At 44.4% G+C, this 18424-nt stretch overlaps 1 protein-coding gene across 4 annotated transcripts in view; it reads right to left on the reverse strand.

Moving 5' to 3' along the window:
- The window catches only part of ABL2 (ABL proto-oncogene 2, non-receptor tyrosine kinase), a 71658-nt gene that overhangs the window by 8566 nt on the left and 44668 nt on the right, over nt 1–18424 (reverse strand). For all 4 annotated transcript variants that reach the window (XM_090047463.1, XM_090047461.1, XM_090047464.1 and 1 more), the window contains exons 3-10: nt 15620–15915; nt 14743–15015; nt 13741–13825; nt 10822–10999; nt 6196–6380; nt 5098–5250; nt 4231–4320; nt 1148–1321 (exon numbers count right to left, since the gene is read on the reverse strand). In XM_090047463.1, the coding sequence (XP_089903589.1) occupies nt 1148–1321; nt 4231–4320; nt 5098–5250; nt 6196–6380; nt 10822–10999; nt 13741–13825; nt 14743–15015; nt 15620–15915 (1434 nt within the window). The remainder of the gene's footprint in view (nt 1–1147; nt 1322–4230; nt 4321–5097; nt 5251–6195; nt 6381–10821; nt 11000–13740; nt 13826–14742; nt 15016–15619; nt 15916–18424) is intronic.

Genomic DNA, 18424 nt, shown 5'->3' on the forward strand with positions numbered 1-18424 from the left:
ATACACACAAAAACCTTAGTCATGCAAGTTGGAAAACTCAACATAAGAAAAAGTTCAGATGACACCAAGGATCTGTTGTTCACCTCTAGTTTCTATTTCTTTTTTTCTCTCTCTGCCCTTTTCTTCTCTGCTTATGGGTCTTGTGCTTTAAACTATAAATTAAACAATCTATTTTACTGTTTGTCAGTTTTGCTTATGAAATTCTAAATCATTTTTAAAAACAATAAAAATGTTAACATTCAAGATGGCGATGAAGTTTATCAAACCAAAAAAAAAATACAGTTTTCACAGTAAGAGATCAGGCTGGTGAAGCTGGAGTGGTAGGATCTATTAATATGTTCTAACCCTTAAACTGTTTTACACCAGTGGTCTCCAAAGTGGGGTATGTACTCTCCAAAGTGGGGTGTGCACACCCCAGGGGGTACACAAGACAATCAACTGGGGTGCAAGAAGAAAATATTAGAACTTCTATTTGTATTTATATAAATATACATATATTGGGGGTGCATACTCAAAATTTTTTACTGATAGGGGTGCACGATCAAAAAAGTTTGGAGACCACTGCTTTACACAGCCTGAAATGAACGGTTGTTCATTCAACTGAATAGTTTGATGAACTGAGAGCAGTGCAGGGAATCTTGCACAGCATCTGTTCAAAGCCCTATTCTTATTGCTCTTAGAAATCCCTGAGTTTCATAAACAATAGCCAGAGCACATACTGCCAACTGATATACCCTATTTCACACATCAAGAAAAAATGCCAGGCTGTATACCATACCCTCTCAGCTTCCCCAAGAAGAGAAGTGTTTCCTTATCCTGAACCCTCCCCAGCACTACTCCAAAAAAGCAAGACACAGATAAGGCTTACTGTCTGTGTGCCTACTCTCAGGTGCATTACTTTTTCTTGTTCTACCTTAACTTGTATGTGCAACATGTTCATGGGGTTCATTGAGTAATACCACTTTACAAGGGCTAGCTGGAGTGTGGTTGAGCCTAAAAACCATCCTGCTGAGATCAGCAGGTGCACATGTTCAGTTCATATACGTAGTCACAGTACTGGAAATGTCAATAAACAGCTACCGATAACTTATGCCAGATGAAAACCTGCCCTATAATGTATGGCCACAGCGACTCTTACTGCCCATACCTGGTGCTGAGCTGGAAGCCGAATGCTCCACAGCTTCCTGTGTTCCTTCAATATTCTCCTTGTTCTCTGTCTGTTTCTTCAAAGTTCTAGTCTTGGAGGGAAGCATGGGTAACCGGGGCAAATAAGGAACTATAGATGATGATGAGGCTGTTCTTCCAAGCTCTTCTGCCACCTCTATAAGAGGGGTTGAGGGGGAGGAGATAATCAAAGAGGATGAGGAGAACAGTGGGATCAGAGATTAGCAAAGGAAAGGAAAAGAACGAGTCTTTACTGGAGGCCCTTGTCCAATTGCTGTGAGCCAACCTTTTGTACCTTATGTCCCACCTACGTAAGGTCAAAAAATCCTGGTCCCACCGGTCAAGGAGGGGGCAGTAGCTCCCAACAGCCAACTGAAGTGTGCAAAAGTGAAACCAGAAGTCCTGCTGTGGTACTCTGGTTTTGCCACCACAACTGAGTCCCACCTAGAGGACCCACTGGTTGAGGAACCCTGTTCTACTGGATCCAAGGATATAAACCCGAGTTTGGCAACCTACAGGCCACAGAACTAGAGGCTTCTGCAGCATTTTGGCAGCAGGGAAGAGTAGCAGTGGCAGTACTGGTGGAGGGGAAAAAAAAAAAAAAAAGGAAGGAGCACATTCAGAGCTAAGCTCTGTTAAAGCAGTCCCTCCTGGCTGCAAAATGTTGCTGACCCCTACTGGAGAGGATTAGTTACATTTGCTTGCATACAATATGTGCCTTTCCCCCAAAAATCAGCCTCCCAAAATTGAAGTGTGCACTTTAGGCAATGAAGCTGTTTTCTTCACTGGAAAAGAGGCATGCCTGGAAACACTATGCATGCTATGCAGCTGTCAAGATGGCTGTGATTTATGTTTGGCTCAAATATGAAGGTATGGAGTCCTGTGTTAGCCCTCTCACAGCCATAGCTACTGGCTGAGCACTATTAGCTTGTGCCTGAAGCAGCACGTGAGTTTGTTGGTAGTATCTTAATGAGGCTTGTGATATGAAAACAATTTATAGTAACTTATACAAGGTACTTACAGTAAAGTATTTAGTTTTGCTGCTGCCATTCCAAGTGTCTGGGGCCTAACTTTGTGTGACACAATAAATCCTCCTGGAAACAGACGGTCTAAGAAATGACATCCCAGGAGACAGTCTGCTACACCAGGAAGTTCCTGCTGCCTCAGACTTCTCATGGGATTCTGTATCCCTGGATCCTATGTTCCCAGGAGAACTTACTCTGTTATGCAGTTAGCCATGACCCTGAATTTTTTTTTATTTTTATTTTTTTTACATTCTGCTTTCCAAAAAAACAAGTTGTGTGTTTTATTTGGTGTTGTCTTGTATGCAAAAATATATAGTATTTCTTAATGGTTTCAGACACTGGTTTACATCCAAGTTCAGCAACAACAAAAAATAGTGAGAAATGTAAAATAAGAAACAGCAACCCCCTCAAAAAAGCAGCTTCTATCCCATGCCAGGGGTTGAGGTGCTGCTTATGGCTCAGAAGCTGCTCAACTCTTAGTAGGATAGTCATCTTTCTCGGCATAGAAACACCCCTGTAGCAGCGTGTCCCTTTAAGAGGAAAGCTGGCCTTGAGGTAGAGTACTCCCCTTTTCCAGGCTGCACCATCCCATTAACAATAAAGGCAGATTCTATTTTTCCTAGCATTACATATGTACACACAAGGGTTAGGCAAGGCCATAAAACTCCTGGAATTTGCCAAGCTTGGGTTTGTTTGGGCAGAATGACTTTCTCTAATGGAATTTTAGCCAGGTGCATTTTCTGTGGTAGTGAAGGGGATGGATCAACTTACTTTACATTTCAAAGAAGGTTCAAAGCTTTTTAGGAGATGGAAATAGCCCTGCCCTCTGTTGTTTGATACTAGGCGCATCTACACAAGACAATGCACAGAAGACTAATTTCACTGTGCATTAGCTTATTGCAAAAGCCATGCTAAAGCACTAATGTGCAGCAAAAATTAGTCTACTGAGCATTAAGCTTCACAAAAAAAGTGCATGCCTTTGCTACCATGCAGTACTGCCAGCAACTGCACATTTATGTAGTACTGTGTAGAGGTACTAAATTTAATGTCCAGTAGCAAAGGTGCATTAATGCATGTATAGACGTGCCCACTGTGTACCAAAATTTTAGATTAAATACATGTGTAATAGCTACGTGCTCAAGTTAGGTGTATCCGTTTGTTGCTGGTAATAGCACTTTCCTTCCAGAGGTTAAAACAGTAATAAGCGCTGATGAAAATCCATACCATATTTACTCACATACCACATGCACCCTTTCCACCAAAATTAGCCTTCAAAAATTGGGGTGTGTATGTTAAATAACAAAACCGATGCCCCACCCTCTCTCCCCCAGAATGGAAGCACTCCACTTAAATTCCTGCTCCACTGCATATTTAAAACCAACTGCTCAGCAGCAGCAGTGGTATTTCTATTCAGGCAGCTGAGCATGTCAGTTAACACACTGGCAGATTTTTTTCTTTTCAAAATCAGACTTGCCCTTAAACATCAGTTTTCAACAGCAGCTACAGATTCAGCTTTTGACAGGGAGCATAAGTGATATTAAGATTAGGTTCTGTCCCTGCTCTATGCAGTCATAACTCTAGAAATATTTTTTTCCTTTGTTCTGCCTTCCCCAAATCAAGGTTCATGTCTTATTTGGGGGGGAGGGGGTGTGGTATGCAAGAAGATACAGTATTTAGTCACTCAATTTCTAAAGTTAAAAAAATACAGGCCAATATTGCATGTGTGTGTGCTTTCCCTTCTTTCAACTCACCTTCAAAGACTATACTTAAGTTCTGTAATAGAAATAAAAGACTTCTAATATGGACTAGATTTTATACTTAACACCTATTCCATTACCCTTTTATACCTAAACAAATTAATACAGCTTCCACTGGACTGGAATATTTTTAAATGCGTCTAATCTCACTGAAACATACATGAGCACAATTTTGTACATCTGAAGAGCAAGACTCTAGCAGAGTAAGCCTCAATAACCTGTAGTCAGCACCATGGACATGAAATACCACATTTAACAAGAGTAGAAAAAGCAAGGGTACTCACCTTCTGATATGCTGGAGTCATGGAACATCGTTTCAAAGGCCTGGTGGGTCTCAGCAAATGATGGTCGTTCTGGGGGATTCCACATCCAGCCTATATGGCAAGGTAGAAAAGTTCTCAATGTGTGCAGCAGGAATTACAGATAGTCATCTTGTTTGGTTTTTTTTGCAGGGGAAAGAGTCTGAGGATTTGAGTACGTTTTTGCTAAGACCATTTATTCCACAGCCAGCATGTCAATCACACAGTTGCTGGAATCCCAGCTTATTTCAACAGGGATCACAGACAGGTGTAGCAAGGCTGTAGTGGTGATGGATCAAGAAACCATCTTTCAATCATAACAAAGCATTATCATGTTGCCAGCACTAATTCCTTCTCACCTCTTTTTTTTTTTTTTTAAATGAAAAAGTAACATTTCCTTATTTGCCATCTCAGCCGTGGAGATTAAACTCTTCTTTAACCATAGAGCAGGCAGATGTAACAAAATAGACCAGGCTTCCAGATTACAGTTGCCCAAGGTGTTTCTGCCACTGAACTATGGGGCTATTCTAAGTGTTATAGTACCATTCAGGCCATGGTCTCTGCTGGTGGGACCGAAGGGTGTCATTTAACAGTCCTAATTGTGATGGGGATTTTCAGAATTGAATGCTTAGTTTCAAGCCAGTGTCTAGTGTACATCACACTTTTTACACAGGTCACTAGACACCCTTCAGACAGTGAAAGTATTTTCAATTACCAACATCAGTCAAACATGACAGGGCAGATCAGAAACAAAAGGTTCCACAGCTAATTATGGATTCTCATCACTATCCTAGATTTTTACATTTCCTTCCCAAAATGAAACAGAGGAGGAAAAAAAGAGAAAAGACTCACATGCTCTCATCAGTTCATAAACCTTTGGGGGACATCCTTCTGGTTGTTCCATTCTATATCCTTTCTCCAGCAGATCATACACCTGTGAGAGGTCAATACCTGGGTATGGTGACATCCCATAGGTAGCAATCTCCCACAGCAGCACCCCAAAGGCTGCAAAGAAGAACAAAAAAAACCAAATTTTCATCTATCCCTTCTTTTCTTCCATGGGATGAGTCCTACCATAGTCTTGAATATAGCCTGAAGTAGTCTCTTCTGCAGTTATTCATGTCAGCCTTCAGGAGGAGTACATGTAGGATTTTACAAAACGGGTGGGGGCTGTAGGAGCAGGATCTGGCACTACAGGGTGCCTACACCCCCTGCTTTGAGTCTCTAGGCTCCCACTGGGGCAGGCAGACCACACCAGGGAAGCTGCAGTCAGGGACTTTGTAAGTCCCCAAAGCAGGTAAGAATTCTCATCCCCTGCACCTCCCTGCTCAAAGGCATGTCCCCTACCCCCTACCTCCTGCTGCTGTTATCCAACTGTCCTGGGGGTGAAGGAAGTTCCAGAGCCACTTCAACCAAGCAGTGTAGAGGCTGGGCTCAGTACCATGGGCAGATGGGTTTCCTGGCCCTGGGCCTGCTCCCTGGGAATAGACAGGGAGAGGGAATCCACCCACCTGTTGCCACCACTGTCTCCAACTGATCCTAGCCCCTACCCAGACCAGCTGGGAGCGGGACAAGACCTCCTTTGCCCTTGGGACAGGAAGAACACAACAGCAGCAACTCTAGCAATAGCAGACAGGTGGGCAAAAGGGGTAGGGGTGAATGTGACAGGACACGCTTCTGTGGCAGACAGAGAGCGGGGTGGAATTTTTATCTTCTTTTGGGATTTAAAGTACCTGGCTACTGATCCTGTCATATGGTCAAAAAAGGGAGCTGTGGCCATGCCACCACCTCCTCCGTATCCGCCCATGAATATACATGCTAGGAAAAGTCAGGGTGTTGTGATGGGTGACCTGGTCTGATATCAGCAGACATCCTCTTCCTCAAACTCCCTTTATCAGGTGTTATAAACGCTCTGGGCTACCACAGGTGAGGGCTTTGAACACATCTTACCCCAAACATCTGATTTAATTGAGAAGGTGTTATAAGCCAGGCTCTCAGGAGCTGTCCATTTGATAGGAAACTTAGCTCCAGCATGAGCTGTGTAGGTATCTCCAGTCATCAATCGACTCAAGCCAAAATCAGCCACCTTCACCACATGATTTTCTCCTACCAAGCAGTTCCGAGCTGCTAGGTCCCTGTGTGAGAAGAAATGCACAGTTAGAGTTGCTTTCTCAAGAACTACCTGAAATTTTTATCCCAGTGCATGCACTGTTTATGCCTTGAATTAGATTCTCCTTCCACCCAAACTACTGAGCCACAACAAATGTCCATAGCTAGAGCACTACATTTCCCATTTGGTTCAGGCATGCTATTAATACCACCATATAGTACCTAGAAGTGTTTGACACTCATTGTAATACAAACTACAGTCAAAGACCTGATGATAAATTTTATGCCAGGATGAAAAGAATTAACAAAATAGAAAGAGTAGAAAAAAAAGAGAAATTCTGTTGCAAAGAACTCAGAAAACCCACAATAGGTCCAAATGTTTTTGACACCTGGAGAAATGTAGGCAGCAGAGTCCCCCAAGGCTCTGTCCTGGGACCAGTACTATTCAATATTTTTGTTAATGGCTTGGACAAGGGAGTAGTAAGCACCCTGGCCAAGTTTGCTGACAACAAAACTATGGGGGGAGGGGAGGAGGTAAACATGCTAGAGGGCAAGGAGCAAATCCAAGTGGATTTGGACAGGCTGGGGAGGTGGGCAGAACAGAATAGGATGCAGTTTAACATGGGTAAGTGGCATGCGTTGCATCTGGGGAGGAAGAATCATCAGCACTCCTACAGTCTGGGAGGGACCATTCTAAGCAGCACAACTGCGGAAAGGGACCTTGGAGTCATGTTCATTTTGGAGTCTATTATGAGTCACCAGTGTGATGAGGTAATACATAAAGCTAACTGCACTCTTTCTTGCATAAGTAGGTGCATCACAAACAGGTCTAGGGAGGTGATACTTCCCCTTTATGCAGCATTGGTCAGGCTGCAGCTGGAGTACTACATCCAGTTTTGGTTGCTGCACTTCAGGAGGGATATGGATAACCTGGAAAGGGTTCAGAGGAGGGCCACCTGTCTGGTTAAAGGCCTAGAGAAAAAACCCTATGTGGACCAATTGGGAGACCTGAACCTCTTTAGCCTCCACAAGAGGAGGCTGAGAGGTGGTAATCTCGCAGCCACCTACAAACTCATTGTGGGGGTCAGCAGAAAGTGAGGGATACGATGGTTACCAGGGTGACAGTCGGGGATAACTAGAAACAATGGACACAAGTTAAAAGAGAGCAAATTCAGGCTGGACATCAGGAAAAAGTTCTTTATAGTGAAGGTCGCCAAAATATGGACTAGGCTTCCAAGGGAGGTGGTGCTGTCCCTTTCCTTGGAAATATTCAAAAGAAGATTGGACAGACACCTGGCTGGGGTTATTTGACCCCAACGCTCTTTTCTGCCCAGGGCATGGGGTCGGACTCGATGATCTAATAGGTCCCTTCCGACCCCAATAACTATGAAACTATGAATCCCATTTGAAATTTGAGTTGAGTTTATCGTGTGAATCAAGTACAGGTGTTTGTTCACCTACCAATATTAATACTGAGCGACACCTTGCAGAACACTTAAGGATCTCATGACACCGGAAGGTGCTGCAGCACCCTGGTTGAGAATGACTTGCCTAATGTATGTTCACTTCTTACCCTGAGAAGGACCCAAGATTTGATGTCCTTTCAGCATCAGTAATCACTAAATCAGTTGCATGTACTAATTCCACCAGGATCCGTTGGAACACATTTTTCACCTAAATCCAGGAGTCCTCAGCTTCAAAAAGACTATTTTGAAGAGAAATTCAGCAACTGAGGGGTCTGAAAATAAACCTGGAGGAATCTCTTTTCTCACAGAATAGGTAGAGACAAAATAATCTCCCACTGTCTATCCATGACTTGGAGAAACCACAACTGAGATTGATGGGGCAGTTCAGAATCTAGGGCTCTTCCTTTAGCTTCCATTAAAACCATCAGTAAGAGTGTTACAATGACAATGGTTCTGAGTTTAATCGGGAATACGATAAATTCAGCTCTTGACAATCCCTATGAAGAATAGCAGCCTTGTCACATTGTCTTTACTAAGGGTCAGCAACCTACAGCCAGCCAGGGCCAGGCAGAGGGGACAAACAGTGGCAGGGGCAGCTGAGTCCCAGCACTGGCCTTCCTTTGACTCAAGCTGGGTCCTTCTGGGCCACTGCCAGAATTATTGCTGACTGCTGGTTTTGATCCAACTGGAACAGGCAATTTCTTTACACCTTCCCTCAGTATCAGGGGTGGGCAATTATTTTGGCTGGAGGGCAGCTTAATGAATTTTGGTGAGCTGCTGAGGGCGGCAGGTGCAGGTGCCCCACCCCCGGTTGCCATCTTGGGACCAAATGTCCCACCCCCTCTGCCACTGGAAGTCCCTCCCCTTGTCCCTGTAAGGGCTCCTGGGGGTGGGGGAGGGGTTACCACCTTGGAACCAGAAGAAAAAACAAATCACACACTAAAAGTCAAACATCTACTATAAACATATTTTGATTTCAAAAAATATTTTTGTCCCGATTTATGTGTTTGCACAGTTTATGTAGAGGTGATTCCATAATATGTCAAAAATAGTCTTACTTTTGTGTGGGTGGTGGTGTGTGGGGGAGTGTGTGGGATGCAGTTCTGGGGGGTGAGTGCGTGTATATGGTGGGGTATGTGTGTGGGTGGGGGTGTGGCAGTGTGTGTGTGGGGGGGAGGATGAGACATATGTAGGAGGCTTGTGGGAGTGGTATAGACAGGATGTGGGCGTGTATAGGGTTTGTGGGGTGTGAGGGAGGGTGGGGCTATGTGGGGACCCCCCCCACCACAGCACACAGCCCCTGCTGCTGGCAGTGGGTCCTCAGGGTGCTCATGGCCCATGCAGATGCAACCACCCAGCAGCACACAGTTCCAGCCCGTTCCAGGACCTGCATGTGGTGACAAGTGGAGGCAGGCTACCTCATGTGCAGCTCCTGGTACCCATGTACCACTGGGGTAAGCTCTGCACAAAGGAACCAACTGTCTTCCCCACTCCCTGCCATGATGTGCAGATGACAGGACTCTGCGAGAAAGCAGGAAATGTGGCTCTCTGCCACTTTTGGCAGAGTCCCATGAACTACACATGGCAGCAGGAGGCAGGGAAGGCAGCCAGCTCCATCATGTGGAGCTTCCCCCTGCTGGTGCGTAAGTCCCCGGAGCTGCATGAGAGCCCCATGCAATAGAGGTAGGTGGGCCTGGCTCCATTTCTTGCCGCCATGTGAAGCTCCCAAAAGTGGCCAGAGCTGTGTGCTGCTGGGCAGCTACACCTGTGCACACCATGAGCACCCCGAGGGCCTGCCACCTGCTGCTGCCACCAGCAGCAGCTTTAAGCCATGGTGGGGGGATGTGGGGGAATCCCCACACTCCTTACCCCACAAATCCCACACACCCATGCCCTGCCCACCCAAGCTTCACGCTCCTGCAGCCCCACTAGGCACAGGCCCTGGGCTCCATTCCCACCCAGCTGCAGCTTCCCTGCCTGATGCCCAGAACGAGTGCTGCAGCAGCAGGAACAAAGGAGGAGCCACTGGAGGCCAGGGAAGCAGAGCAGGTCCCCAGCAGCTGCAGCAGGGTAATGACCCCACCCGGAAGCTTGAGACCAGGCTGGGGCCCTCCTATGTAGGAAGGTGGGAGTTAAGTGTCCTGGGTGGGTGGGGTAAAATGAATTGGTGGGCTCCTGCAGGCTGGATCCAGCCCTCTGGACTATTTTGCCCATGCCTACTCACTATAAAAGTTATAACAGCTTAATTTTTCCGTTTCCAGACTAGAATGAGTAAAATGTTGTTTTGGGTCTGTTCTGAAAAAGAGCTGTTAAGAAGAGTACTTAAAGTCAAAGAAGAGGTGAAAAAAGGCCAGAGATGCCAGCAAATATTACACATAGCTCAACCCTGCCCTCATTCACAATACCCTCCTGAATCAGGCTGTCCAACTGGTGGGCTGCAGACTGCATGTGCCCCTCTGCCCATGCCAAGGGGTTAAATTTCAGCCCACAGACTCCTGGTCTGGGCATTTCTCCCCATCACTGTCCCGCTGGCTGCTGCTGCTGCTCTGCTCTCTGGGCTCCCCCTCCCTCCTCCAGGCTCTGCTGTCTGTTCCTATCCCTGGGTGCATGTGTGGGGTAGAGGGTAGCATGGCCAAGGAACTCAGGGGGACCCAGGGCCTCACTGCAGTACAAGTGGGGGAAGTCCCATCACATGGTACAGAACAGGAATGTTGATGCAGTGCAGGAGAAAGGGTGAAGCAGGGAAGGGTACACCCAATGCAGTACATACAACACGCAGCCTGAGGGGCATGCAGCTCATGACAGGGGGCCTCTGGCTGGCCATTCAAAAGTTGGATGGGCTGCTCTAGGATAACATCCAAACTAAAACAGCCTGTAGAGGATCCCCACTTCAAATCACATTTCTAAATTTATGAGAAATTCTCCACAAAGATACCATATTTTAAGAGGCAACCTTCCCCTCCCCTTTCACTGCAACACAGTGTAATGTTATTTCACCCACCTGTGGATAAAATTCTTCTTTTCCAAATATTCCATAGCAGAGGAGATCTGGGTGGCCATGTAGAGCAGCACAACAGCGCTTACCTCCTCCCGGTTGCATTCCCGTAGATAGTCCAGCAGGTTCCCATATGGCATGTATTCTGTTACAATGTAAAAGGGTGGCTCCAGCGTACACACACCTGGTAGCAGGGAACAGAGAATTAACATTTACATTCACCTCAGTCCTAGTTTATCAAATATCTTTGTAGGATTCTATTTCCATTTATTTTTGATTTTCTGTAACAGCAGCATACTCCAATCAGCAAGATGAATTAGGAAGTTATAATTATTTCTTTTCCAGGGCAGGGTTGGGTAGAGATGCATCATTTCATAATGGAGCACACGGCAGTTGAAATTATTGGAGTGCTTCACATTCCCAATACTTTTTCCTTTCATCCTACTCTTAGCTTTATTTAAAAAAACAGCATGAGTCCAGGTGCAACAGCAGATGGGAATATACACTGATGAAGATTTGGAATCTAATGTCTAGGAAGAACCTTTGAAAATGGAAAATTAACAGCTATGCAGACTATGCAGCAGTAGTCATCTTACTATGTACATGATACCAGCGAGATCAGCTGGGCATTGCCAAGCTGCAAAGCCTTCGAGATTTCTTCTATCCACATTTTCATTGAACATGACCTTGCCTTCATTCCCTACTAGGGCAGTACGGAGCTTTGGTAATCGGTAAGATTCAGAGGAGATTCGGCCTGATTTGGGGGCCAAATCTCCAAATCAGAATCGAATCACGATGCCCATTAAAAGGTCCAAATCGATTCAAAAGCCTCCAAATTCAGAGATTCGGGAGGTCCACGCTTGCTGCGGCAGGGAGCTCAACCCAGGCTCCATGCCAGTAAGTAGGGGGCAGGAGGCTGGAGGGGACCATGGGGGAGGATCCCCCCCCAGCCCCCACTGCCATCACCATGGCTGCCCCGTCCAGCCCTGGCAAGCAAGCAAGCAAGCAAGAAGCCCCACACTCACCGACCGGATGCAGCAGTGGTGACTGGGGCCTCTGGGGGCTTGTGGCAGAGCCTCCCCCGTGCAGTGTGGGGCAGCAGGGGATTGGCCCCTCCTGCCTGGCACTCACACAGCAGTTGTTGCCTTGTGAGGGTGCAGTGCGGCTCAGCAGGGTGCTGCTGGGCTCCACACACTGTTTGGGAGCTGGGGCCACTCGGGCTGAGTGCTGCTGGGCTTTGGGTGACTGCTGAAGCCACCCCAGCTCTGGGACAGCGTGCAACTCCCTTGCGATGCAACAGCTGCCATGCTAGTGCCAGGTGAGGGGAGCCAATCCCCACTGTCCTGAGCTCTGCAAGGGGCGCTGTCACAAACCCCCAAATCACCACTGCTGCAGCTGGTAAGTGTGGGACTTTTTCTTTTCTTTTTTTTTTTTTTTTTTTTTTTTTTTTTAAAGTGCCAGGTTTCTGGGACTGGGCAGCCATGGAGGGGCAAGGGGAGTGGGAGGGAGTAGGTGGCGAGTGGGATCCATCACTGACACTGCCGCCATCTGTTTGATTCAGTTTTGATTCAGAGGAGATTTGGCCCAATTCGAGGTCAAATTTCTGAATCCAAATCGAATTGGGACAGTGATTCGAATCACCAAATTGAATCGCTGTCCCTTCAAATTGGCCAAATCGAATACCTGCTGCTTCGCACAGGCCTATTCCCCACCACTACAGTGAGATGTCTTGCAATATGCTCACTGGTCTTTTCCCCACAGAAGTAGAGATTTGGTTACTTTTATTGTTTTCTTAGCTGTAAATACTACTCAGTGTGGACATTTCAATAAAGATCTTTCTGTTCATATGAATAACTAGGCAAGCCTATGAATGACTTTTGTATGAATTAAACACCTACTATCAGTTTATCTATTATAATACCAACTGCAGTAAAGAGCATAATTTTACTGAACTTCGAAAATGCTGAATTGTGTATAATACATGGCCAGGTCTCAAAAGTCAAACCATATTTATGGGATAGAAGACTGCAGGGAAGGGAAGTTCACACATTGCCAAAGATCTTGCATATCTAAAGAACATGGACTTCAGTCATGTGTTTCAAGTGTATGCTCAACAATCTGGGATTCCTTAAATCTATGAAGGCCGAAGTATGGCCCTTAGGTCATATATACCTCAGAGCTCCAAGAATGTAGTCCACAACCACTGTCCGCAGTGTGACAAGTCCCAACATGCAATGCTTGAACTTGGTCTGAGCAACCCAATCATATTACCTGCTGGCCTGTGAGCAGCCACCACTGTGCTAAAAAGTGCTGCTCGCTCTGAAGAGAGTGGCTACCAGGTATTTGATAAAAGCCTGCTGTAAATCTTGGCTCTACTCATAGTATTAAGATAGCTTTCCATAGGGCAAAGTTTGAATTCTACTGCCATAAGGGTGTGTCTTGGAGTGTACTATTATTAGCTCAAATCCAGAGCACATGCCTTTGAGTGAATATACTGTTTAAACTAAACTAATGTACAGCTGATCTGAAACAGGTCAGTCATGAAAGCTGCTTTTTAAAGATTTTGGCTGCTTACAGATGTTTAAAAAAAGCTTTAACCTCTGTGTGCCCCCTGCCAAGCCTAGTGCATGCCCAGAAAAGGTATCACTTTATTTGGACCTGGCTCACCCAATGTCTGTGTAGCAGTCACTTTAGTGGTGCTTTTTTGACACTTTTACCTTAAGCTAATTAAATCAGCTTTAGATAAAAAAAAAAAAAGTACCAAAAAGTCCCACTGAAGTGCCTGATCTATACAGACACTGTGGAGTCAGGTCAAACTAACACTGCTTCTTCCAGTAAAGCGCGTTTTGTTTTTTTCCATGTCTGTCAGCACCCTTTGTTTCAAGTAGAATGAGTAAGCATAAAAAGTGACCAGACTTAATTCACCTAATAACTGCACCAGATTTGGATGCTTGATTTCCTTCATCACAGCAGCTTCTTTCAGGAACTCTTCCACTTCCATGGTATCTTCCTAAAAAGATGGGACAGAACAAAGACAACCCACTCTTAATGTCTAAGGCTGATTTAGCATTGTAAAGCTTGAACAGAGAAAAAGAACATTATTTTTTCACCCAGTCATATTCATTTTTTCCCCACTCTGTACCAAGGTGATGCAACAAAGAAAGGTCCTTCTATCTAGGCTTAGGGCAGAACAAAAAAAAATCCCTCTTATCTCTAAAACTCCTGACTGCATGCTTAAAGCATGATTAAACAATAGTACCAGACTAGCAGCTGGTCTGCAATAGCACATGAGATTGCCATACTTAGTCTGTGACCTCACATTCCTTAGCTTAACAACTCTACAAGGAAAGGAGGTCATGCTTCTGGAGGGAAAGAATACCAGAGGTCATTGAATAATAACTCCTTTGGTCAATTAAGACGTAATATACTGACTGATTATATGGAGAATTCTGAGGAAAACCACCTGAAAAACAACAAGTATAATACTAGAAGTTAAATGAAGGGCTTTCTGGAGAAAGGGACAGGGTGAAGGAACATTTGATGTCCAAGAATTCCCCAGTCCTCTGTTCTTCTCGGTGGCAATTTCTAAAGCACTGGTTTAGATGCTCACTTCCCACAGAGGACACATTCTTGGCCAAGAATCCTAACAGTTTAAACCACAAAGAGCTCAAAGTTTGCTCTTGTGGAATACTTTTTTCTGTAGGCTATGTGAACAAATGGATTTTGTTATCTTGAGGTCAACTTCCTCCTTTTAAACCATTATGGTTTTGCATAATCAGCCCAAGGACTGGGGTTTTCCATTCAGTTTCCAGTGTTTGGCATTATGGTGTGGCCCTCATTCCAAAACTATGTCACAAACTAATTGTAATGTGCTCTAAACACAAATAACTAGTAAAATATTGAGCATGCAGCAGTCTAAAAACCAACCTTTAGTGTTTTCACAGCAACCGTGAGACTGTATTTCTTCCAGACACCAACATACACTTCACCATACTGCCCTCCTCCAAGCTTGTGCTTCATGGTAATATCCGTTCTTTCCATCTCCCACTTGTCATGGATGGGAGACACTCCATAAACAGTGGGCTTATTGCACTTGGGTGCTGGGTAATGCAAGGTTGTCACTAATCCATCTGCCACCGTTGAATGATGGTGAACTAACTCTGCTAGTGTATTGAAGCGACTTTCTGCTGTCACATACACCTGGCAAAAAAGGACCAAGAATCTGTTTAACTGCAGATAATGAAAATAAGTAGATGTGTTGGTGGTGCTGAAAGATAGAATAGTAAAAACATTCAAATAAACTAAGGGAATTTAGAGTTAAAATTGTTTTCAGTTTGACTGGGAAACAGAACATTCTACTAAACATGATTTATATTTGCAATGAGGCACCTACAGCCCACAACTCAAAATGAATTGCTCATCTCATGTACCCCATCATGCTTTGCTTAATTTAAAATGATAATTATTGTGATGAATCAGCCTCTGGCCTCTTTAGACATGACACCATTTCAAGACTACCCATTAGTTTAACAAAGGCTCTCTCATTCCCATTATGCCATTTTTACCAATGTCAATTAAAACAGATGCGACATGTCAAACTGCCATCTCCTGATCTCTAGCTCTGCATTCAGCCAGAACCACCACATTCTCACAATTCGTTCCAAAGTGTTTTTCTGTGAGTTAAGAACATATAGAGGAGCTCCCCTTTATAAATACGCTAATAAACTTGCTCCCCCTACTTGTACAACTTGGGATTTTGTAGTCTCATTTTTACTCCACATCGTTTCTGCTAGAGGGGTCTTACCTTTCCATCTGTGGTGGTATTGATCCTGTAGTGGTAAACACGTCCCTCATACCTGAGTGAGATGGATAGTTGCCCTGGGCTGCTCTCACTTTCACGAACCAGGAAACTGCCATTGATTAAGCTGCTCAGGAGATACTCCGCTGCACTACGTGACACTGGTCCATGATACCAAGAATGCTTTTCCAGGCTGTTCACTGGTGTGATGTAGTTGCTTGGCACCCATCCCTGCCCATTCTTAGAACGTACCTCGCTCCATTCACCATTCTGGTTATAACCCAAGACTCTTAGCTTCTCACCTGCAGATGGGAAAGAAAGAGAGAAACCATCAAGATGAAATCAGGTAAGTCTTTGTAGGTAAGTCTTCACATGTACAACTAAACCAGATGGTGCAGCTAAGGGATACCAGTCCTTAGCAGGGATTCTTCATTATAACCTATATGGTGCCACATAATTTAACTGGATTTCAGTTACTAGACAAGATGTTAACTTAGCTTTAAAGGCAAAATGTTAAAGGACAAGATCAGATATGATACTATTGCCTAGTTACAGGCAGCCCATGACTTAAAACGTTTCAAGTTACAACATTTCACACTTATAAAGTTTATAAATTGACACCCTGTTTCAACTTTCTGACATTAGTTTTGATTTTACAATGCTTTATCCGATGTGACGCCATGCCAGCAAACAAGTTTGCTGAGTCGCCCATCTTCCTGGAGAACATCTGTCTAACTTCATTGGACAGTTTAAGAAAACCGACAAGACTCCAGAAGAACCTGCAGCCAAAACTTCTGAGAAGACTCCAGCCAAGAACCCTTCAAAAAGTCCAGCAAAGCCACCTCAAAGAAGTCCTTCCAAATCAATATGATTGCTATTTATAATATACACACATTAATGTAGCTATATTACTCATCTATAATTGATCAAGTACAAAATTCTGGGGTATTTTTGGTGAAAACAGGGTATCGGGCCTTGGTTCAGGAACCAATCCCCCATTTATAACACGGTCTCTTACGAGAAAATTGGTTCTGAGTTGCAACGTTTCAACTCAAGACCTCAGGAACCAACTGCGTTATAAGTCCAAGGACAGCCTGTATGCCTATTTGGATACTCAGCTAATATTTATTCACACTCAACTGCATTACCACATATGTCAACCAATTCCAAGGTTTCCTGTGGTTCAGGTTGCTGGAGATAGAAGGTAACTTTTTCCTGTATGTTTTGTAATACTCTCAAGATTTTAGCCTTAAAACAAAGTTTCTTAAAATAGTTGCATAGCAGGGGAGGTTTTTCTGGCATGTATTAAGATGACAATTTCCTGTCACTACAAGCTATTTTTTGTGGCCTATTTAAAGCTCTTGATTTCTCTTTGGTGAAGGCAGAAAGGTGGTGAAGTTTATATATGGGCAATAATGCCTGACATGAAATGTCTCTGTACACAAATGAATAAGCCTGCATGGTTCTACCATGATAGGACCATACGATTCTTGTATTTTAATACTACTAGCAGTCCTGCCACAGAATGCATATACTGAAAAACACATTCTTAATTTTCCAGAATAGCTTTGGCATGGTGGGTGCTAAACAAAGAGGTTTGAGAAATTCAGAAGAAGACAGGTAACAGAAGAACTAAATTTGCAAAACTTGGCTTGAAGCAGGTAAGGAATCAACGCCCCACTGGCAAATGTTTAGCTTGGTTATGAATGGCCAGTACCTCTGAGACTTATGCTAACTGCCCCTGAAGCAAGCCTATAATTTTACCAAATAGTCTGAAGGGCATAGCATACTGCTGGTACCAAAAAGGAGTATAAACATGTTATTTGGGTCACAATATTTCTGAAGAAATCCATAAAACTTTTGACACTGCAATGACAAGTCTGCGCACAGGAAATGTTTGGAGTCTAAAAACAGTAGTGTCTGTAGTTCACTGGGTTCTTACCAAGTACGGTGGGGTGCCAGATATCTGAACTAAATAAAGTAACCAATTGTTCAGCTAATGCAGCAATGCTCAGTCAGGGTGCCATGGCATCCTGGGCTGTCTTGAAATGTTTTCAAGGTGCTGTGGGGTACCAGGCAATGGTACACTGTTAGGTATGCAAACATGACTCGAGATAAACCTGGAGATTTCAAAGAAGAATCCAGTGTTCAAGTCTGTCATTCTGGCCCATTACAGTCTGAGTTCTTTGCAACAAAAGAACTGCTCTACAGTATTATTTCTCTATAGTCAAAAAACAAGTGATTGCCAAGAGCTGGCATTGAGCAATGCCTTAAGTTTAATGAGAGGTGCCTTGACTCTCAAAAGGTTGAGAGCCTCTGAGCTAATGAAACATACATATTAAAACTTACAACACACCAATGCTGTATTCTAGGGGTGTCAAAGATAAAGCTCATGAGCCATACTTAGCACACAGTCATGTCATCTGGTCTGCAGAGTTGAAAACATGCTCAGGGCTGCAGGAATTAATGTTGCCACTGCTTGGCCCATTGCCAAATTTCTGGCCCTTCAGTCAGCCCTGTGGCTCTGTGTTCCAGATTCAGTTGACAGAACGACTCTGCTTTCTAGATACAGGCCACAGGAGCTCTGTGATACTCATTTGGCCCCATGGGGCCAAATGACTCTGACATGCCTTCTGTACTCTAGGGCAGTGGGTACCACCTGGCAGTACTCAGACAATCTGTCAGTGGTACGCGTTAACAGATTTACTATAATTATTTTATGTGACAAAAATTTGCTGGTGCCACTTAAGGTTGTATTATCTTGGTAGTGCACAGTATGTCAGAGGGCAAGTTTAGAAGCATATTTCCCTT

This window comes from Crocodylus siamensis, chromosome 5, assembly GCF_052110815.1.
Source record: "Crocodylus siamensis isolate JL-2025a chromosome 5, ASM5211081v1, whole genome shotgun sequence".
In the NCBI taxonomy this organism is placed as follows: Eukaryota; Metazoa; Chordata; order Crocodylia; family Crocodylidae; genus Crocodylus; species Crocodylus siamensis.